We start from the raw sequence: 24607 nt of genomic DNA, 5'->3' as shown, positions 1-24607 counted from the left end.
TATATATATATATATATATATATATATATATATTTATATATTGTAGTGGAAATTCAATTATCTTTTTCCCTCAATAATTTTCTGCTTCTCATTTGCTATTCTGTCTAATAAAGTGGCAGATTAGTCCAGAAATAATAAAAGAGAAGGAAAGTGAGAAGTATGTGTCAATTTTCCTTTCCTTTGACCTCAAAAACACTTCCACTATCTGTTAAAGTATATTTCTGTATATGTAATGCAGCGTTTGACGGGCTTCAGCAGCACCTTGCATTAAGAGGCTGTCGAGGGGGCTCGAAGCGCAGCGAGACTCTTCCATGCCGCATGTAACTTTGATGAAGTGAGCGCTGTGAGTAGTGGCTCCCTGTTCTCCTCTCATGAGCCAGTTCTGCTGGCTAACTGCTCCATTATAGCTCATTGTGGTTTCGGAGCTGTGTTCTCGAACACTAGCCTGTCATTAACGGAGGTAGTCGCCCCACTTCAAATCACTGCTCGGTTAAAAATAAATCCCCATCCCACCACTCCAACAGCGAAATCGTTTCAAACCGTCTATTATTTTTTGTCGTGAAATATTTTCCTTATTGACACTGCCTGACCTTGACAAAAACAGCCTGACTGCTCTGAGCAGAAATGTACTATTTTTCGGGCATTTTTCTCAGACGTCAGCTTTTTTTACGATAATTGGCGGGAGGGATGGGATCGCTTGTGTTTTGTCTTGTCAGTCTGACCGTTCATTAAATCTTAAAATAGATGAAGAGACTTCAATTTTACAGCACCAAATTTAAACAAAAAAGATAGAGCACTTATATAATTCATAATGGCAGACAGACCAATGAATACAGCCGTTTGCAACGGGTGAATGCTTTTTTCTGTTTAATTTCTATCTTCCATTTTCCGGTAACGGTGGGTTTGTTAAAATAGTACGTTTGAGTCAGACCCACGCTGATCTCGTGGGTCAATGCAAAGTCCTTGCCACATGTCATTTTTTCATTCGAGAGAGCGAGAGCCTCCTCTTTTCCTGTCAGGAAATGAGAGTACAATAGGGAGCTGTACATAGCACGCGGCTGGGGCCCTGTTTGGGGTTGCACATGAATGTGTGTGTAAATCAGAGACGAGGGGTGAGGGGGGGTCACTGTACTTAATTGTACGAGTTTTTGCTCATTTATACTTCTGCCCCAGAGGCAAAGCCAGATGTTACAGATGTTCAAGAAGACTAGAGTCTCTAAACTCAAATGTTTTTTCAATTTTGGTGATGGTACCGGAGGTGGTGCTGGCTCACCCTACGCGAGATAAGACATTACCAAAGGAGACAAAAAAGAAAAAGATTTAAGTGGTATAGTCAGTCATCTATTTGTTTTGTTTGTTTTGTTTTTTGTTTTGTTTTGGTTTGGTTTGGTTCCTTGCTCACTTGGTGCCCTGTTTGAGATAAGAACATGAACAAAGAAAAAAAGTCCTATATAGCATTGCTTATTTTTGTTTTGTTCATTTTGTTAGATGTTAATTTACTCTGCTGTGGTCCTTGCTCTAGCCATTGGTCATGTGCTTATTTTATTTTATTTTTATTCTTTTTATTATAACATTAACTTTGTTTCCCTCAAATTTTCAATTTGATGAGAGACCACTTTTTCCAGATTTGCCCGCATTCAGCTTCTTATCACAAGCTTCATTTTGATAATAAATAATCTTCATTACAAAGTGGAAAATTCAACATTCTGAAAGAAAGAGTACGAGACGGAGAGGGAGAGAGTTATATATATATATATATATATATATATATATATTTATATATTGTAGTGGAAATTCAATTATCTTTTTCCCTCAATAATTTTCTGCTTCTCATTTGCTATTCTGTCTAATAAAGTGGCAGATTAGTCCAGAAATAATAAAAGAGAAGGAAAGTGAGAAGTATGTGTCAATTTTCCTTTCCTTTGACCTCAAAAACACTTCCACTATCTGTTAAAGTATATTTCTGTATATGTAATGCAGCGTTTGACGGGCTTCAGCAGCACCTTGCATTAAGAGGCTGTCGAGGGGGCTCGAAGCGCAGCGAGGCTCTTCCATGCCGCATGTAACTTTGATGAAGTGAGCGCTGTGAGTAGTGGCTCCCTGTTCTCCTCTCATGAGCCAGTTCTGCTGGCTAACTGCTCCATTATAGCTCATTGTGGGTTTCGGAGCTGTGTTCTCGAACACTAGCACCTTGCATTAAGAGGCTGTCGAGGGGGCTCGAAGCGCAGCGAGACGCGGCTCTTCCATGCCGCATGTAACTTTGATGAAGTGAGCGCTGTGAGTAGTGGCTCCCTGTTCTCCTCTCATGAGCCAGTTCTGCTGGCTAACTGCTCCATTATAGCTCATTGTGGTTTCGGAGCTGTGTTCTCGAACACTAGCCTGTCATTAACGGAGGTAGTCGCCCCACTTCAAATCACTGCTCGGTTAAAAATAAATCCTCATCCCACCATTCTAACTGTGAAATCGTTTCAAACCACCTGTTATTTTTCGTCATGAAATATTTTCCTTATTGACAGTGCCTGACCTTGACAAAAACAGCCTGACTGCTCCGACCAGAAATGTACTATTTTTCGGGCATTTTTCTCAGACGTCAGCTTTTTTTACGATAATTGGCGGGAGGGATGGGATCGCTTGTGTTTTGTCTTGTCAGTCTGACCGTTCATTAAATCTTAAAATAGATGAAGAGACTTCAATTTTACAGCACCAAATTTAAACAAAAAAGATAGAGCACTTATATAATTCATAATGGCAGACAGACCAATGAATACAGCCGTTTGCAATGGGTGAATGATTTTTTCAGTTTAATTTCTATCTTCCGTTTTCCTGTAACGGTGGGTTTGTTAAAATAGCACGTTTGAGTCAGACTGACACTGATCTTGTGGGTCAGTGCAGAGTCCTTGCCACATGTAATTTTTTTGTTAGAGAGAGCGAGAGCCTCCTCTTTTCCTGTCAGGAAATGAGAGTACAATAGGGAGCTGTACATAGCACGCGGCTGGGGCCCTGTTTGGGGTTGCACATGAATGTGTGTGTAAATCAGAGACGAGGGGTGAGGGGGGGTCACTGTACTTAATTGTACGAGTTTTTGCTCATTTATACTTCTGCCCCAGAGGCAAAGCCAGATGTTACAGATGTTCAAGAAGACTAGAGTCTCTAAACTCAAATGTTTTTTCAATTTTGGTGATGGTACCGGAGGTGGTGCTGGCTCACCCTACGCGAGATAAGACATTACCAAAGGAGACAAAAAAGAAAAAGATTTAAGTGGTATAGTCAGTCATCTATTTGTTTTGTTTGTTTTGTTTTTTGTTTTGTTTTGGTTTGGTTTGGTTCCTTGCTCACTTGGTGCCCTGTTTGAGATAAGAACATGAACAAAGAAAAAAAGTCCTATATAGCATTGCTTATTTTTGTTTTGTTCATTTTGTTAGATGTTAATTTACTCTGCTGTGGTCCTTGCTCTAGCCATTGGTCATGTGCTTATTTTATTTTATTTTTATTCTTTTTATTATAACATTAACTTTGTTTCCCTCAAATTTTCAATTTGATGAGAGACCACTTTTTCCAGATTTGCCCGCATTCAGCTTCTTATCACAAGCTTCATTTTGATAATAAATAATCTTCATTACAAAGTGGAAAATTCAACATTCTGAAAGAAAGAGTACGAGACGGAGAGGGAGAGAGTAAGTTGACCCGCCAGCAAAGATCTCTGTGAAGAGAGCTAATCACTCTGGCAGCCGTTTACGGAGTGGCATGGAAGTTCTACAGATTTGGAAGTCAGTATTGATTTGACGTAATTGTGCACTAATTTTAGCGGGCCGGAGTCTGCAGAGGCTCAACATGGCCAAGTGCTGAGGAGAGACAAGGTTAGTGGCAGCTCAGATAAATGAGTTTGGATCCAATGATGGATGAATCTGAGATCATTAAACTGTCTATATATGCAGGCAAACAAAGTTAAAGTGTATGTGTGTAGGTTGTGAATCTGTTTATGTAGGTAATCATCTAGCAATCTCTTTTTGGATGCATGTTCTTCTGACACGTTTAGCCTTGGTGCTAATGTGGGTGATGTAGGTTTGAATCTGTAGTGTGCACCACTACTTTCCCTCCTTAATAATTTCCTGTCACTCCAAGTCTACCAAAAGAGGCCAAATGAGACAAAAACAGAACTAAAAGAAACTCAAGGGTCAAATATGTTTGAAGTCTGGTCGTCTGTTTGGAGGGCGATGCAGGTCAGTAGAACTGATGGAGTTTTCTAACTCTGCTATCAGCAGTGCCAAGTCTGTGCTCCCCCACAGAAACGAGAGCTATTTATAACCGTTTCCCCCACCCTCCTCAGTCCCTGTTCCGGCTGGACCGTCAGGGAATAATGCTGTTTAAACTGGCATGCTTTTGATGCCACCAGATAGTCTGTGTGTTGTATGGTTCAAAGAGGCAGAACTGACTGTGTTTGTGTGTGTACATGTGTGTTTGGTGTGAAATGTAATGTAGGGGAAACTGGGGCTAGGTGTCACACTTTTTACTTAATGTTTCTCAGGTTAAAAAAAAAGTTCAAAAGTAGTTTTTTTATGTTTTTGAAAAAAAAAATCTTATGCTTAAGGCTGCATTTGATCAATAATACATTAAATATTGTGAAATATTATTAAATTTAAAATAACTAATTTCTGTTTGACTATATTATAAATGTAATTTATTCCTGTGTTGGCAAAGCTGAATTTTCAGCAGCCATTATTACAGTCTTTAGTGTAGATTTTTCAGAAATCATTCTAATATGCCGATTTGTTGTTCAAGAAACATTTTTTATTATCAATACTGAAAACAGTTGTGTTTCTTAATCTTTTTATGGAAACTGATTGTTTTTTAGGATTGATTTTTCAGAATGTTCTATACTGTCACTTTTGATCAATTTAATGCATCCTTGCTGAATAAAAGTAATAATTTCTTTCCAAAAAGAAAAGATAGTGTAACTTTTGTGACAACTTTTCGTGCATGACAACTAGCCCTGATATGTGGTCGTTTGTATGTGTATATTTGAAGGGTCTAATGTCTGTGAGGCTCTTTGCATGACTTTGTGTGGATGTCCCGCAGCATGATGATGCCAGATGCTCAGGCCGTCAGATTGAGCTGGTAGCAGAGTAGGAGAAGAGCAGATAATCTATGCAGAGCTGTTGACGGTATCTGCAAAGTCACGCACGCCGCTTCTGCCTGCTTCTAGGCAGCCTTACAGTCTCTTAACCTCCTCTGTGCTCTGTCTGGTTCAGAGCTCTGAGAGTTTAAAAATTGACATTGGTTCCTGCTGGATTTCAGGGGTAGACGTGGACCCGTGCCGAGTGAGAGAGAGTAAGAGAAGCAAGTTTAATTGCTCCATCTGCAAGAGGGCTGCAGAACTTGGCCCTGCCTGGGCCGATCCAGATGTTTTCCGGCAAGAAACATCTGAAAATGTTTAATTTCTTTAAGCAGGAACTTTTTTTGTTAAATATTAAGAATATTTTTAATCTGCAATGCCTTCTTCTGTTGACATCTGTTATATGACCGTGATCATGCATCTTTCTACAAATTGACAGTTAGATTAAGTTAGTGGGCGGCACCTCAGTGACTGCGGCCACTATTCTGAAAATCATCTATCTTCAGGAAATGATGAAGGCCTCTCCTTGCTGTGGGAGCTGTAACCCAGATACAGTATGTAATTTGCCCATACATACGCGTCTGCGGTGCTCTATATTAAGGCCAAAAGTTCTTCTCATTATCAGAGTCCCTCATTACCCGTTTCTGTCATCTCATGCTCACAGGGATTTGGATTTATACCTGATAATTACCTTCTATATAAAGCGAACCAGAAACGGCCCGAGCGTATACACCTGAAGCTTGCCCCCAAAATGCCTCGACCCAGCTCTTGGAAAAATATCGCACGCGTCAAAACATAAATGATTTACCATGTGTGAATGAAAAGGGTCACGGTTATGTACACTTAGCTGTTTTATTTAGGTCGAATAGGTGGTAAGTGATGCACGTAATGTGCGCGTGTGAGTTCGAAATCTCTTTTTCTAGGCTGTTTTCCATATGGCCATCTTTAATGGACTCGTCATTGCTGCTAATGTATGCAAATTTCAACCTGGTTGCTAATGCAGTTACCAAGCCTGCAGTTCCAAGCACACGCAATTCAGTTATTGTGTTTTTTCCCTCATTGTTTCAGATCGACGCCTTGAGTAAAAGAAGTAAAGAATCAGAGGCTGCTTTCCTCAGCGTGTACAAGAGATTAATCGATGTCCCAGGTATGTCTCGGCTCGCTCTGAGCTGGCTGCTCACACACGCACACACACACAAATGCACTCACACACACTGCTGTAGTGTTTCACTGAGACGAGAATACTGTAAACACATCAGTCATATTTATGAGACCTCCGTCTCTAGTGTCTAAAACACACCCATGCACGCGCACAGGCCGTCTTAATGACTTCTACGGCTTTAGAGACCCACTTCGTTCCAAACCCCACACACGGAGGAACTTGGATTCTAATAAAATCCGCATTCATTGCCCCACAAACACCTTTTAATCTTCCGAATTGGCTTTCTAACAGTGAGATAATGGCCCCCGGATCCTCAGTTTTTATATGGTAATGTTCTGATGCACTGATCTATAATAAGTTAATGGTGCCGTTAAGGTTCATGTGACATCTCGAAACATCTTTAGCTCAGCCGCTCGATAGAGTTGTGCTTCAAACTGAAAGTTCACCACAAGAAAGTGCAGATAATGTATCAAACCCCCGTTAAGCAAGTGCGATGGAGTGTGTTGAGAGAGACGACTTCTGGCTGAACTAAACTTTAGCTTGGGAAACCTTCAGACCTCCCTGCAGATACACACACACACACACACGAATCTAGCTGTGTAGCTCCGCCCACATCTGCTGAGCGACAGGGAGGCAGGCAGACAGACAGACAGTGCCGCCTGGGCCTGTTGGAGCAGGTTGGACTGTCTGACTGCACAACTACTTAATACATCCCTAAATTATCACAGTGCTGCGGTCTGGAGATCCCGGGCCAGCTCAATGGTGTGTCTGTGTGTCTGGAAGTGTGCGCAAGTGCATTTGACTACCTTTTTATATGTGCGTGTTGTGTATTTGAGAGGGAACTGTATGTGTGTGTTGCAGGATGTTGGAGTGGGAGGTCTAGTCTGGGAATGTCTGTTTCTATCTGTGAAATCTGGAGCTTGTTTAGTCCTGTCTATGTGTCTGCGAATGTGATCACAGCTTGACAAATTATCTTGTGATAGTTACTCTGGTACACTGTGTAGGCCTGTTTGTGTGTGAGCATTGTGTTGTGTGTTAGGAAGTGTTTCAGGCAACTTAATGCCAACATTTAACTTCTTCACAAGACTGATATACTCTTTATAAAATCCATTGTTAATATTGTTTCTGAACTCTGATTGGATGAGACTCATTCAAAGCCCATGGAAAAAATAACCGAGACAGGACTGCATTTTAATTCATAATTTTTTATTTACATTTATTATTTTACATTTATTTTTAATATATTTTAGTGTGGTAACTATATTTTGGTATATATATATTCTGTTCAGACTCATGAAAAATATACTGTGTACGGTCTGTATAACTGTGAGATAAAATGTGTTTCTTGTTTACACCCACAAGATGTCAAAACATTGCTATGCAGCCATTGTGAATTCAGGAGTGACTCCAGTTTTCTGTTCACACTGTAACAGTAATTTAGAGGATTCACTCCTGCATTTAAACACAGCTGTCGCTTTCAATTTAGGGTTCAACTTTAGGATTATTTTAATGTTTTTTTTCATATGTTTTTGCTTTTTAGAGGCTGAATGCGTCTCATAGATGTTATATCTGTACTATAATAGATTTTAAAGCATCTAAACGTTCCCACTTGTCCGCTATAGCTTCTTTCAGTGAGGCTGCCCAGCACTTAACTCCAGTTTAGTTTCAGGCACCAACCTAATTGTGTTGTACATCAAATGACACGCATCCAAATTGATGTGCCTGTGTAAATCAGATTTTAATTGGCTGGTCATTTCAGTCACATGACTGTCACGTTCAGAATTGAGCGACAGACATGCATGGCCGCCCGTCAAGCCGAGTTGAGCTGAAATGGCAGTTGCCACGGCTACAAAAGGGAACACACCATGACAGCATTTCATTCAGACTTCCTCTTGTAGTTTTTAGATATGACACACTCTCACGCACCACACATGCACATCACACATAACACACCCCATCAGCATTTCCTGTACCTTCAGATGAGAATACAGAGAGGGGGAGGGATGTGCGCCGAAAACTGCGATCTCGACTGTAGCTTCATGTACAACGTGTACAGGAATGAAATGTTTTATTTTGCATTCTTCTCTGTCATCTTTTCGTTCTCCGATTGTACTCTCACACTCTCTCTCTCTTTCACTCTCATATTCCGCAGGGGCTAATAAAATAGTTTGATTACATAATTAACTTGGCTGTCTCATTAAGGAAAATCAACGGGAACAGGGCCATAATTAGTCATATAGCAATTAGAATTTGAGGGGGACAGTCAGTGATGAAAAAGCATGTGTGTGTGTGTGTCAGAATGTCTTAGTCCTTCAGTGCGGAGGGTTGGCACTGGTCCCTCACCACCGCTGCATTTCACTTAACATCGCCTTTCCTTTATGAAAGCAACAAATGAACACCCTGGCAAATATGAATTAGTATAATTTACAACCTGCTAACCTGAAATTTCTGCAGCTGTTGATTGTTGCTTGCATTTGAATAAATAATAGTTGTACACCTAATTATTTTAATTTTTATTATTAATTTTATACGAAATAATAAATTATTTATTTCTATTTTGAATATAAACTATAATATATAAACTAAATATATATATTTAAATTTTTTCTATTTTTGTAAATATATATATATAAAAGTTTATTTTGCATAGAATTCTACTGCCCTTAGTTTATTGTGGTCGTTCCACAGGTCTCAGATTATTCAGTGTTTTTTAATTGTAACTTTTAAAGGAGATGGATTAAGGAGGAGATTAAGGATTTAATTCATTTTTTCTTCATAAATAATAATTATTTGTGAATAATGAGTGCGTATTGTGTAATCAGTGCCCTAATCTAGCAGCAAATTACGATTACCATAAAACAAGTACACAGAAAACATGGTACTTGCGTGATATCTGTATAAAATCAGTGATAACGCCATGGTTCTTTTTGGTTCTTTTTTGTTAGCGTGATTTAACCGAGCAGAAGTTAAACCAAGGTGCTGGAGCATAGTGTGGATTTATTGGCGTGTTTTGGCTTGGTTTGTTTTTCTAGTTAACATTTTTAGCTGCGGTTGGCAATCCGCAAAAATGCAAAAACACTTTTAGGTATTTAGTCGAGCTGCACAGAGACTGGCCCACACTGATCTCCATACACTGAGCTCTCATTCACTGAATAAAACCTTTCACCTGCTCTGAACGTGGGACACCCGATATTCTGACCCGTGTGTGTGTGGATGTGTGTTTCAGATCCTGTCTCTGCTCTGGAGGCAGCTCAGCAACTCCAGGTGACTGTTCGGAAGATGCACGACTTGGAGACCGAAAACCAGAGGCTCAAAGATACACAACAAGAGTACGAACGTGAAATTGCAGAGGTTAAAAACCCAGGTAACCACCAGCTTCTCAGTGCTGCTTGAAATTAAGGAAAACAACAACACATTTTCCACAAAGTGAAATATGTAGAACTTCTATCACCTATGAAACAAATATGAATATATATATATATATTTATTTATATATTTATATATATATTATTTATATAATAATAAAAAAAAAATTATTCTTTGATGAATAAAGTTCAATGAACAACATCTATAAATATTTGAAACATGATAAATATCTATACTATCACTTTTTATCAATTTCATATTAATCTTACTGACCCCAAACTTTTAAATGGTAGCATATATATATATATATATATATATATATATATATATAATATTAAATATTAAATTTCAACTTTGCTATTTCAGAAATAAGTTTTAAAATAGATTAAAATAGAAAAGTCATTATTTAGTTATAATATTTCACACCATTACTATTTTTACAGGTTTATTTTGTTACATTTTATTAACAATTCGGTCATAGCCTACTTTTTAAAATCCATTCATGATGGATAAAATCAAGTTTTATTAAATCACTTCATTATTTCCTGCTGAATGTTTTGTTGCATTCAAAATGATGTCACATAATGGAAATAAAATTTTTGTAAAACAGGATTTATCTGTACCTAGCAAATTAAATGAGTTACGCATATGTCATGTTGGCAGGCAGCGTATGTGTACCCACATAGACGGGGCCCTATTTTTGTTCAAATGAGCTGTAGTCATCTGAGCTCTATTTCTGTCCCGCTGCTGTTTCAGCCAGACATGTTTCCTGGTTTTTCTTTTTTTAACATAAACAAGAGGGAGCATTGCTTCCTCACGGTCTGTGGAAATCCCCTAATCGATGCAGTTCAATAACGGCAATATTTTATTTGTCCCACACGAGCCATAGGTACCGCCACATGCGACCTCTCTGTCGCAGACACATGTGTACATGTACACACACACAGGTGTGTTTCCGTCTGAGCGGTCCGCTAGGTAATCCTTCCTATTCTACACGCTGATCTTTTTCAGGTCAGTGATCCTCCAGTCTCACAGTGTTTAAAGTCCAGTTTAGCATTTAAGGGTCTAAAAGGGCTCTTGTGGGACTGCTGCTCATTGATTATGTGTCAGCGGTGAAGTGCTGGAGTTTAAATCACCGCAGATGGCTGTGCAAGAGATGGAGAGAGGAGGAAAAAGCTCTCTATCAGGGATATTTTGTGTGGATGTGTGTGTGTAGGCATGTAAACACACATTTTTCTTTCACAGAGGGGACTTTCCCTTGACTTCAGTTGTTTTTATACTGAGCTAATGAAATTTTCTATCCTCTCACCCTAATCATAAATGGTAACCCTCTTAGTTTAGCATTTTCTTTAAATTAACATTTTACCATTAAATGAAAATTCAGTTTACTCACCAGGAACCGTTTCAAACCCAAATGACTTCCTGCTGTAGAACAGGAAGCAAGCAATTACAAAGAATGTGCTGGTCGCTCTTTTCCATGCCATTACATTGCATAATTTTTGAACCGTGAAAATTCAGGTCAAAGGCACCAATAATGTATGATAAAAGTGGTTCATATGACTTGTGTGCTGGATTCAAAGTCATACAGTAGCTTTGGGTGAAAAAATATAAGGCATTATTCAGTGATAATCTTCCCTCAAGTGGGCAGTTACCTCGAGAACTGCACTGATTGGATCATTGAGTTTGATTTTCAGTGAAAAATGACTTAAATTTTGCTTTGTTCACACAAAGTTGTCACATGGCTCCAGAAGAATTGGAATATAGTCATATGAACTACTTTTATGATTATTTTATGGTGCGTTTGTGTCCTTTTGAAGCTGCAGTCCCCATTCATTGTAACTGCCACAGTCTTCATTGCTCCTTTTATGTTCCATGGAAGAAAGAAAGCTATATGGTTTTGGAACGACTTGAGGGTGAGGGTGAGGGTGAGATGACAGATTTTTCATTTTTGGGTGAATTGTTACTTAAAGATATAATTTGGTATGTTTATTAAGTGGTTTTCCTCTTGGCCGATTTCAGGGTTTACTATCCTTAGGGGACAATTGGGCCCCACAGTGTAGACAAAACCTAAACCCCACACACCCGTAGGTCTCCACTGTCTGTCTTTTTCATGCTTCTCTCTGTTTCTCTTCTACAGAAGTCACTATTAAAGCACTTAAAGAGAAGCTGGAGCAGTATGAGCATTCTCTCCATGCCAAGAACACAGAGGAAGCTCCCGATCAGAACCAGGACCGGTCAGGAAGAGAAGAGAGGGAAAGCAAAGGGGAAAACCTTCCTAACAACTATGCAGACAAGGAGAGGTTAGCCTGACTGTTGCACAAATCCGATACGTCATTAGTCTTCTTGATTGCATTATGAATTCATAGACTGTGCTTCAAAAACTAGCAAGCTGCCTTCCTAGATAGCAGTTTTGAGCTTCATAGGTAAGTTTGAAATGACATCAGAGAAATCATAAGAACATAAACGCATAGCTTGAAAAACGATTTTCTCAGTTCTTAAGCAAAATGTTTGGGTATCATCGATGTGTTCAGCATTAAATTCATGTTTATAAATTCTTAAACTACATTTTTCATGAATCATAGGTGCCTTTGTAACTAAATTCTGAATTCATAACAAAAAAAAAATAACTTCATAACTTAGTTTATTTCAGCTAGTTGCCAAGGCAACATTTCCCATTTTCATTTGATTTGATAACTACAACTAAAACTGAAATAATAAATATAACTAAATTTAATAACTAACTAAATATATAAAACTAATTAACACACCATAAAATTGTAACTAAAATGTAAAGGAAAATGGAACATATAAAAATAAAAACTAATTTAAAATTTGAATAACTATTATAGTATCTTAATGATAGTAAATTAACACTGAAAACAGTAGGCAGTTAAATAGGAAGCTCACTTTGAAAATATAGCTGTATGTCCACATCAGAAATATTTAGGCATTAAATGTTAAAAATGTTATGTAATATCACTGCATCTCGTCATTTATTTATATGCACTGCATCTAGTGATTATTCATATGTTCATATCAATTTGCAGTACTGTAGTGTTGCGTGACTATCCTCTCTGTACATTAATATATGTTGGGAAATTTGTTTTAATTGTCAATGCACAGTTGTTTTAATTCTCCTCTGGATGTCTGTGCAGTCAGCCACAGCAGAGCCAGGACAGCAGGACAGAAGACTTGGACATGAAAACGCAGTCCTTACAAACAGGTTTGCTAATGCATTAACCGTCAAGTTGGGTGTTTTTGCAATTACATACATGTAATTTGACGTAGTTGAATTCTTTAAGCCTGTTTTACTGACATGCGTTTCATTTGTTCCACAGCACTTGAAGCAACTCAGGCAGAACTCCATGAACTGAAGACAAAATACGATGAAGAATCCACAGCAAAGTGAGTAACCCGTTTACATTTTGATGGGACGCAGCAGGAGACAGTGTGGATTAGCGCCAAAACGGCTCGGATTCCCCCTTCTGTATTTTCTTTACTGTCTGCTAGGCGTGTTTTGTGCTTGTCTCACCTTTGCACACACATTTACCCACATTTGCGTGTCCGTACAGACACAGACAAACACACTCACCCCTTTGATCCGCACCAAAACAGCTCATAATCCTACTGCAGACAGGTTTGATTATGGGGGAAAACACAGTGTGGTGAAATCACACCTTCATTCATGGACAAATTGATATTCAATAGTCCTCACGTCCCGCCCATGATGCTTTATGGCTACACGAGACTGAATAATGGATGACACATATCTCCATATCTCATACGGATGCTCTGAGTGATTCTCTGAGAATCCTGTAATGAAGGGATTCGTACCATTGGCTGACATTTTGTGGGTGGTGGGCGAATCAGTATGTGCATACGTGCTTTTTGTTTGCGCGTTATGTCTGTTTGCCTTGATCTGGGTCATGCGTGTGTGTTTGTATGCATCTGCATGTGTGCGTTCTTCTCTCCCTGTCATGTGGTCTGGTTTAGGTGGCAATTTCCTTGTCTTGCTGTCACTGAGGAATGCATCCTGTTGCAGAGCGCGCTCGCTGCGTGCTGTTTCGGTGCAGTTCTCTGCACTGAGTGACATAATTACACTACCTGTGATTAAACCAAACCAAACCCTGCCATGCCAGACCCCCAGCACTGTACATTTAAAGTCAAAGAAGCCACTTTTTTAGCACAGAAACCCTCTGTGGTGAGCTGTGGTCGAACCGGAAGGTCAAAGGAAGGTTTATTTGAGGAAAAGACACGCTTCTGATTCCACGATCACTGCAGACACTGATCTAACGACAGATAAATCTCGCTGTCATTCTTAAGCACAAACATTTGAATATGACCGTGTACGTGCATACAAACGCAAACAAGAAAGACACACACGCACACAAGAAAATGCATTGTGACATTCAGTAACATTGGCCTGTTTCCAATCCGCCCCGTCTCTCCCGGGGACTCTTACAGAGAGTGTGGCAGGTAAAACGTTTCCACTCCATTAGATCTCTTACCTGTTTCTCATCCTGGTGCTCCAGCTTTTTTTAGCTTGTTATTTTATTAAGTACACTTTTTGTCTAGGAAGTGTGACTGATTATTTGCAAAATGTATTGGTTATGATTTTGCTGCTGATATGAAATGAAACAACATTGTTGATGTTGCAATGAATTTAATGCTCTGTTTATTGTACTTTAAAGGGATTTCCCTTATCGTTGCATATATACAGTATATGTGTGTGTGTGTGTGTTTTCTATATAACAATGCATAAAAATGTCATAAAAGCCAATATTTACATGCATTTTAAATATCTTGTAATTGTTATTATTCATTTATCTATAGACCCCTTTTCAGTCAGTAAACAACGTGACGTTTTTCTGTGGGTGGAGCTTAGGTGGAGGCAGAAAGATTCCCCTGACCGCTTCACTAACGCTAGCTATGAAGTTTTGTTAGCTTGTTTTTTTAACAATGACCGGAGAAAATCCGATGTTACCTGAATATGTAAGGTCACTCACTTGTCCGTGACAGCGATTGTTATTTGAAAAAGTTAACTTTAACGGAAGAAACCAGACTGGTCGACCCGTACACACTCACTCAATGGATGGACAATCTGACAGGATTCCCTCCGGTTGAGTGACTACCTGATAGAGAAACTTAAAGTGTATAATAAAGAGAAACTCACCTGTGTCTATCTAGTCATGAAGATGTATATATTTCAATGTCAGCAGGCAACTATTTTTTACAGCTATATGTGAGTGATCTGGGCCAAAATACCAAAAAAGTTAAACATTTAAAGTGATGGGTATATTATTTGAAGATGTATGTATGTAATGGCCAAATAGTTATTTTAAAGTATACCTCCAGTGAATGATGTAAGTTTTCAGTGACATTACAGTACCTTTACATTACTTTACATACAGTACATTTAAAGATGTGAATATTTTCTAGAAATAAGAAATCCAGAAACAGCTAATTTTCAAGTTTCTGTATTTGATTATTCTTTCTTACCAAGTTCTTAAAAATCAATTCAAGTTCTCCACAATCAATCACAATGTATATGCAATTACAGATGATTAAGCATATAAATCATCAGTTTGTTGTTTTACACACATGCACACAGATTTTCATACACGACATAGGCTACTCTTGCATGTTGTGAGATGCATAAGAACTCTTTAGATGCGTAACACAAACCATAATCCATAACAACAAAATGCAATACTTTATTTAGCCTTTTCTGATAAGAAGTGTGTGCTACAAACGCGAGCATTTTTGATGATTGTTTCTGTCCAGTCCGCTTGTTTTATTGTGTTTAACCACAGCTGTCATTGTTTTTTTTGTCTGGCAGCAGGTATACGATAAAATTTCAAATTGGAGCCTGTACTCCATCGATTCTGGCACCTAACATCACAACAAGATGATATTTTAAAGTCCTTATATAGCCGAATCTCTACTGGTTTGTATTGGCCGCCTCTAGTTTTCCCTTTTGTTTTGCCTCCAGCTAGTGCTGTGATGTAATTGTGACGTCGGCACTAAAAGGGTCTATATAACATAAAATCTAATATTTAAATATATATATATATATATATATATATATAACGTGTATATGTATGTATGTATATATGTACTGTGTATGTGTATATATATATATATATATATATATAAATTTAAAAAATATCTTTATTTAAAATTCCCCTCCTTTTTTTTTACATTACTTTTTTTGACATTGCGTTAAAGCAAAATATTGTCATCATTTAATCAAAATTTAAATTATTTTGCTACTAGTAGTTGGCAGTGTTTTGTGGTCTGCTTACTGTACATATATAGATTTATGCTTTACACATCCTATTTTGCCTAAGCCTGAAACATCTATAATCCAAGACTTCACCGTTGTTGTGATTGCTGACTTAATGAAGTTACGTGATTCTGTGCATGTGTCTTTGATAGGGGATAAAGGAATCCCACCCCCATCTAAGAGCCCTTTCCTGGCCTCAGGGTTTTACATGCTCCGTTAGCTTAGTTCATCCACAGTGACAGTAGATGGATCTCAACAGGAAAGGTGCCGAGATGTTCGTGTGCGTGTATCGCATAGTTAAATAAACATAAGAATGTGTCATGCTCTGCAGTGCTCCAGTAATAAACGAATGAGAAAGGAAGTCCCTCGGTGGGCAGTTGTTCAGCCTTTGATGCGGGGCGGTTAGCTCTGGGTGTTCAGCAGGTATGGACACAAAATCCATAATGTTGACCGATCGTCACCCATATGAACTGTGGAGATGTTTGCGGTCGTACATATTGAAAACTGTGTTAATCTCAATGTGGAATCAAATAGAATTTAATAACAATTCGGTGCACGCTACTGAAAAAAAAAGTGTGATTTCATTATTTTTCCATCTAAACCGTACAACTTTTTCAGTCTCTAAAGTGACTTTTCTTAACTGCTGATGTAATCTAGGCCATGTGGGCGGAGAAAACTAATATTAATCATTGAAATCTCAACCTGTCATGTTTTTTTGATGGATAGGAGAGTTACTGCTTGTTTTTTAATCCAGTTTTTACCCTTTTAACATTCAGTTTGTCTGTAACTAGTCAGTCCAGTAACATCATTCCTATTTTTGTCTCTCATATCCCTTCCTGTCGTGTCACCCTCCCCTTCCTCTTTCTCTTTTTTAGTTCAGTCTGAAGGAAGGATGGTATCAGCTGCAGAGAGAGTGTGTATTTGGTTTGTGTGTGTGTGTGTGTCTTGGGTTCAGGGTGAAAAGAGGAGCAGAGTTCAGTCGAGCGTAATAATGGAATGCTTCAATTCGCTTCGCTGTTTGTATGCAACCTCTCTCTCCCTTTCCATCTCTCTTTTCCCCTCCCCCACTGCCCTCCCCCACTATCTCTCCCCTCCCAGACGTGTTCACGGTGGAATGTCCGCCTTTCTCACAGGCCCGCGAGGTGTCTGTTGTCCCAGCTATCTATCTTGTTCTCTCTCTCTCTCTCTTAGGGCTCTGTTGTGCTGAAATTTTAATCCGGTTCTTTTTCTTTTCCAGCCCAGACTCTCCTCTCATCCCTCCTCAGGACCTCCTCATTAACGTCCTGCCAGCTTCAGTAACTACAGCTGGCTCAGACACGGGCATCGGCCCATGCATGCCTGCACAAACACACACCAGTGCTGAGACACAACAGTTACTGTCTTTTTAAATGCTGAGGTGTATTTTAAACATGATTATTGCATTTATATTTAACTCAACTCATTTGTATTTAACTTAATGTTTTCATATATTTAAATAACTGCCTTTAAAATGTAGTGTAGTCATCATTTTTTTTCACTTCATGTATTTATATTTAACTCAGTGTTTTTAACTCGTGTTCGTATTTAACTCAACTTATTCATACATAACACATTGGTTTTATTTTTAACTTAATGTTTCCATATTTAAATTTTAACTTAATATTTCACATTTAACATTTTCAAAAGTAACTTGGTGTTGTGCTGTTAGTCACTTAAAAAAGAAAAAACTATTTATATTTATCTCAGTATTTAAATCAGCTTATTTGTATTTAATTTAACATTTCCATTTTTACATTCCATTTTCATATTTAATTTAACAATTCAACATTTTAAATAATTTTAACTTAATGTATTTGTGCTTAATGTTTTTTATTTGACATACTACATATTCGGCTCTGCCTCAACATATAGTTATTTAACATTCACTAAAATTTTCCTATGTAGCAATTTATCATATACAAACTTAATACTTTAACACTTTACCCTATGATTTTTTTTGTTGTAAACAAAGTGGAAACATACATTGAGTTTATTACCTCGGGCAGTTTTAGCAATCTCAGGGCTCAGGGTTGAGTTTGTCATGCTGTGTGGCCTGTTGTGCTTGTTCCCAGCGTGGTTAAACTCTCTCTGGTTTCTCCCTGACTGAATTGGAAAGGAACAACATGCAATTAAAGTGGTTTCTCCTGTGCTGAAAGTGGCAGGTTGGGTTTTGCAGTGTGTCCTTTACGAGACAAATGGGCAGTAGATGGGGAGCTTACAGAAATAGCAGCTGTGTGAGGCTTGTGGAATTGTGTGCGTGTGTGCAGATGTTGGATCGCGAGCGTGCGTCTAGGTGGGGATGTGTGCATGTGTTAAAAAGAGAGAGAAATGGAGAGAGACAGAGTGAATTTCTGTTTGTGGTTTCTGTGGGCTCTGTGTATATGTGTGTGTGTGAGATGTAAACCGTGGAGAAGTGCACTGGGCCAGTGAGCTGGTGCAGTCAGGGTTCTGGCATGCGAGAGCTGTGCACACAAATTTCTTCAGCTCCCGGTGACATGACAGTCCCCACGGGCTTGCACCGACTGCGTGTTTGCTGTGAACATACCTTCAGATCCTTTTGTCTGTGCGTCCTGTGATGTTACATGCACTAACTCGGATAAACAACGCAGTTTGATTCCCCTCAAATCCAGGCAGAAGAGCAACGTCAGGCCTGTTCGCACCTCTCAGCCTTTTTTTGTCTACGCATCCAGCGTGTTTTGCTTGACAGGGTCTCTGCTGCGCTGTTGGTTGTGTGACATTTCGGAGGGTGGATTTTTGCTCTGTCTGATCCATTTGTCTGTACTCCCATCAGTCTGGCAGGTTTTAAATTACTGCGGGGAACACAAAGGACCTCATCCTACCCACCTGATTTATCTGCACACATCTACGCTCGCCGGCTGAGTGCAAAGAAAACATTTCATCTGTGTCAAGCAAGACATTTCGCCGTCCCAGAAGCTCTTATGTTGTTCGATGATATTTCCACAGTATTGTGCAGATGTATTATGTGGGTATATAGCTTTTTCAAATAGAGCTCGGTACACTATAGTGCACTAAACTAGCATTACTAGCTAAACTAATATCTCTATCACTATTGCTTATAATAATGGTTATGGGATTCTAAACCACAAACCTTAAGTGTTAAACTTTGTTGTGAAATTTGACCTGTATTATTTGTGGTATAAACAAAAATGGTACCTCACATTGTGTGGTTTGTTGTGGAAAGATATACTGTTTACAATTTTCATCTGGCCGTCAATAAAACGGGTGCAAAAAAAAATCCCATAACCGGAAATCCCATAATATATTACCAATATTTGTGGATCAAAATATTATAGAGATTTGGTGTTTTTTTTTTTTCAGGGGCCAATAAGTAACCACCTTTAACAACCATATTCTGACACCTTGCAAGTTTTTCCACAAGAAAACACCTCATATTTTCTTCATATTTAATTTAACGGTTCAGTGTTTTCATATATTTTATTTGTGCTTAATTTTTTTTGTATTTGACTTCATATTTGGATTATTTGATGTTTAGATTCACCTCAGCGTTTTTTATTTAACTTAATATTTTCATATTTATCAGCATATTATATGCACAGTTATCATTTTTACACTTAACTTATGGTTAAGCATTTTTCTAAACCTTAAATAGTAAACACTGGAATGTAGTTTTACCTGTAATATTCGTGCTATGATATCTCTAATTGTACAATCTTTTGGGCGTTTAAATGGGTGAAAAATCCCATAGAAGAAGGTATATTATTGATATTTTGACTCTGGGCTAGTAAGTAACCATTTGGAATGCCCTAGCAACACCCTAGCAACCACATACGCCTCATATTTCCTTCAGAAAATGTAAAAATCTTTTATTGGTAATGAAATTACTGATAAATCAACATCTTTAGTATTTAATTTACTCCGGAATGAAACTCTTGAAACTTCCATAGGAGATGATTATACACCTGTGTGATTGCTGTCAAAAAAAATTTGGGTCGATGATGTTATGTTTTGAGAGTTAGTGAGGAATGACACTTGAGGATGAGTTTTTTTATTTCCTGGAGGACAGACACTCAACAAGAGGGGAAAAAAATAAAACCCAGGGGGTTTTCTTACCACCACAGCCTTCAAAAGGTTAAGAGAGGATGGGAGGACAAAAAAAAAAAACCAGCAGGATAAAGTCCACACTGGCTCCATAAGATAGGGGCCAACTGGAGAAAGAGAGCAAAATGGAAATCTAATGGGCTAAATCTGTGAAATGTCGTACCAGCCCAGGGGGATTTGAGCCGCAGCAGAAACAAAGACACTGGGGAGAGAGCGAGCGAGAGTGAGTTCGAACTAGACGGGAGAGAGAATTGCCTGAAAGAGTTGAATTACAGCCAGAGGATGCATGTAACCTGGACCTCTCTCTCACTAGCTTCGCCCGAGCGCCGAGTTAACCTCCCCTTTCTGACAGCAGTGCTGGATGGAAAAGGTCAAAATCAAAGCAGCTGGTTCTCATAATTTATCAGGCCAGAGACGACCAAGCACAATAATCAAATGTAGTAAGTGTTTAATATGCTCTATTCATCAGCGGTAGCTCGTAGAATAACAAAAGAAGTCGTGTTTATATGTTCCTGGATTACATTCACACTGTTATTTCTTTGGACTTTCCCACATTGTAGCGTGTTCGTATGTAAATGATGAAATAATCCGAATAAATGATCTTGCAGATAACCTCTGGCCCCCGGTTCGGGGTGATGAAGAACATGCCGGATTTTTTTGGTCTTTTGAAATAAAGTTTCAATGTAGAACATTGATGTACTCTAACATGCAAATCTCCCACTTCAGTCCACTTGAAACATCTATAAAAATGTTACAAAAATCGCAGATTTGTGAACTACACCAGTACACAGAAGTCAGCCAATCACAGCTGAGCTCAATTGCATGTAGAGTTCTTGAAGATACAGTAGCAAAAACAGGCTGTTTAAATATAAGGGTCAAAGAGAAGGCGTAATGCTAAATTCTGATTGTTTTAGGTGCAAGAAACCGTGACTAACGTACGTGGATTCAAGGAAAGAAATATAACACTATGAAAGTGTCGAATATTGCCCCTTTAAGGTCGTCATTTAATGTGTTTTTACAGTGGGGCCCATAAAGGAGGGAGTGAACATGAGCTGACGAGACCAGAAATGAGAGGAGATTAGGTTATGCAGGTTCACAATTGTGTGTGTGTGTGTGCGTGTGTGATAGAGCAAGAATGAGTGCCTCTTTACTCTGTATTTAAGAGAGATTGTATTTTTTGTATTCTGTGCCATGACGAGATCATGACACTGTTAATGCATAAAATAAACCTCTGATCTGCAGTCTTTAGGTTTAAAGGAGTATTATATTCCATAATTCCCAAATCTGTGCTGATCTTACGTTATTTAATGATTTATATTTAACTGTTTGGGTTTGGTAAATCTCAGAGGGAAAGAAACTAGCTAAATATATATTAAATAATAAATATCTACATTATTGAACGTTCATTTTAAAGTTGTGCCAGCTCTTTTTGTGAACAATCAATGTGTGCACATAATTCCAAATTTTAAAAAATGCAGGCTATTTTAAGAGCTTTTTAGACCTTGTTTTTAGCTCCATTCTGGTGTCTAATGCCCATTTTTCACAATCCAGTTAATTCCCAGTGGATAACATCAACACCGGCCTATGTTTTTTCTTGTTGAATATCCTGTTTCACTTTGAAATGTCACGTTACAGAAGTAAAATGGGTTGTAAATGGGGTTTTACATTGACGTTAGAGAGCCATCATGTAATTGGAGTGAATAATTATGTTTCAATAATAATTTGAAACCGTATTTTCACAGCGCTCTTCACTTTTTTTTTTATAGCCACAACGAAACCAACGCAGCATCATCCATGAGATGCCAGAGTCACACGCTTAAAAGTGCGCACAAAGCTTAAGCTCATCTGAATCATTAAACCAAATCGCCTCTAATTATTAAGCTTGGCTGTTGAATTAATTTCAGCTGTGCTTGACTCCTCTCAGTTTGCAGTCACATGGTCAGAAATGTCAATGGGAGAACCGTTCAAGAGGAGAATACAGTGGGTGACAAATAATGCAAGTGCTTTTATCAGATTAAGGGCTCAGTATGTGGGCTAACAAGTTTCACTTGCTTAAATATTATGAGTTGGTTGAATTTTTGCCTGTTTCAGATTTGGCTACAAGCATCAATTGTGAACACACTGAGTTTGGTAAAGATAGTGGAGCAAAAATGACTACTATAGAGAGTAGTAGCCTTAGTACACATGCTACAACAGATTATCATGTGTGAATATTTTGAGTTAGGAACATAAACAAAAATGGCTACAGTACGAAGTAGTAGCCTAGCAGTTAGCACACATGCTGCACATTATTGTATGTGTGAACGCTTTGAGTTTAGTTAAGATTGCGGTTCAAAATCAAACAAAAATGCTCTGAGTTTAAGATAGTAGTGCAAATCCTTTGTTGAAGCTATAGTCTAGTGGTTAGCACACAAGCTACATGAAGTATGTGTGAACACTTTGAGTTTGTTTAAAATAGTAGTACAAATTCAAACAAAGACATTTGTTGAAGATGTAGCCTAGTGGTTAGCACACACCATGCTAGCTAGTGTGTGAGAGTTTGGTTAAGATACAAAATCAAAACAAAAAGGTGAAGCCTAGCAGTTAGTATACATGAGTCATTAATGCTTAGTATGTAGTGGCAAAACATCTAATGAAAGAAAATAATAAAATAAAATAAATGGTTATCATGGGCCATTAATGCTAAGAATGTAGTGGCAAAACATCTAATGAAAGAAAATAATAAAATAAAATTAATGGTTGTCAATTGAGAAAGATACTTTTTATGTAATTATGGCTAGCTGCAATGGTTGGACCATGATAACCAGCCACATTTTAAAGGGATAGTCCACTCAAAATCAAAACTTCTGTCACCATTTACTTACCTCAAGCTGTTCTAAACCTGGATGAGTTTATTTCTTCTGTGGAACATCATTTGTAATATTTTGAAGAATGTTGCTAACCAAACAGTTGATGACTTCCATAGAATGGATGAAAATACTATGGAAGTCAGTGGGGACCATAAAATGTTTGTTAACCCACATTCTTCAAAATACCCTCTTTTTTGTTCCACAGAAGAAAGAAGTTCATGCATGTTTGGAACAGCTTGAGGGTGAGTAAATGAGGACAGAATTGTAATTTTTGAGTGAACTATCCCTTTTCCCTAATTCCTCAGCCTTGATTATGGATTTGGATCACAATGTTTTCCAAAACTTGTTTCCCAATCACTTTTAGCCCTTTGTCTTCATTCTCATTATAATAAAAGTTCATTTAACCCAAAAAGTTGGCGTGAGTGTTGGAAATGGGCCATCTTTTGTTGTTTTTCCTGACAGAATGTTTGAAAGCTGTATTTGAGTGACCAAACTACACTTATTTGAGTTGCATGTTAAATGGGGACATACAGTACTGTTAACCTTTATTGAAAGCAGTTGTGTTTACACACCTAAGCCATGCCATTTGCTAGGCTGAGCTGCGCGCTAGCAGAATTGAGAATATTATTTCAGATTAGTGTGAATTAAAAGGAGTCTGAGGCCTATATTAGTGTAATCCTTCTGTTTTAACCTGGGCTTGTCCATGTGGCTGAGCTGTGAACCCACTGCTGGGCTACACAGCTCACAGTCCATCGGATTACTGTGAAATCGAGAGGGGTTAATGGCCCTGCGTGCGTGTGGTAGTGTGTATGTGTGTGTGTGTGTGCCAGTGTGCATATTGGTGAGTGTGCAAGTGTTCACATGCATGACGGGGTTATAGAAGTCCAACTGAAATGGCTGATCTCTACACAACAACACACGCATACCCAGATGCTTTCATGATGAATGCTCTCATGAACGCATCTAGCTGCTCGTAATTGCATATGCACACATCCAAGCGGCCCAGAAGTGAGGCAAGATGCTGATTACCCGTTTTATGTTGATGGGAGGTCTTCTGTTCCACCTGGTCTGTTCTTACGTGACCCATTTTTTTGCATTGCATTATGTTGCATCATTGTGTTTTACTGCAACAAACCTGCACTACCATTTCCCTCCTGTCTGCATAAGTAATGTGTGCCTTTATTTTTCAGGGCCAATGAGATTGAAGCGGTGATGACAGATTTGGAAAGAGCCAATCAGGTAAAAGCCATATTCCTCATGGAAAAGTGACTCATATTTCTATTGTATGCAAATATAAGTCACAATAACAGCTTGTTTAGGTCTTTTATTAATATCTCTATTCTAATGGACTATACAGAAATTTCAGTGCTAGATTGCAAATTTCTTTTATTAGCACTCAACTTTATTGGAGTCACATATATCCAAGTTCCAGATATCCTAATTCCCTCCATCTGCTTTCCTTTTGGAATAAATCCATCATTCCCTTGCACTTTTTCGAGCTCTGAGCCCCAACGGCTAAATCTAAATGGATATCAGATCTTTTATGTGATGCAATAAAAAGATTCTCTTGCCTTTTTATGGGTTTTGTGCATTTCGGGAGATTTATTTGTTTATTTTTTAATTTTTCTGACCTTACATGTTTGGGAAAGCTGATCTGTAGGAATATATATATATATATATATATATATATATATATATATATATATATATATATATATATATATTTTTATTAT

The 24607-nt window shown here is 38.2% G+C and overlaps 1 protein-coding gene across 4 annotated transcripts in view; it reads left to right on the top strand.

Annotated features, from left to right (window-relative positions):
• The window catches only part of LOC107577496 (homeobox protein cut-like 1), a 126789-nt gene that overhangs the window by 67191 nt on the left and 34991 nt on the right, over nt 1–24607 (top strand). For 3 of the 4 annotated variants that reach the window (XM_016263581.1, XM_016263573.1, XM_016263567.1), the window contains exons 4-9: nt 6182–6260; nt 9502–9639; nt 11779–11941; nt 12797–12864; nt 12980–13046; nt 24065–24113. In XM_016263581.1, the coding sequence (XP_016119067.1) occupies nt 6182–6260; nt 9502–9639; nt 11779–11941; nt 12797–12864; nt 12980–13046; nt 24065–24113 (564 nt within the window). Of the gene's footprint in view, nt 1–6181; nt 6261–9501; nt 9640–11778; nt 11942–12796; nt 12865–12979; nt 13047–16331; nt 16351–24064; nt 24114–24607 lie in introns of those variants that run through there. The other variant, XM_016263589.1, reaches the window with a different exon arrangement.

Source organism: Sinocyclocheilus grahami, unplaced genomic scaffold, assembly GCF_001515645.1.
Source record: "Sinocyclocheilus grahami isolate Dianchi unplaced genomic scaffold, SAMN03320097.WGS_v1.1 scaffold32.1, whole genome shotgun sequence".
In the NCBI taxonomy this organism is placed as follows: domain Eukaryota; kingdom Metazoa; phylum Chordata; class Actinopteri; order Cypriniformes; family Cyprinidae; genus Sinocyclocheilus; species Sinocyclocheilus grahami.
This window is presented reverse-complemented; position numbering and strand designations above follow the sequence as displayed.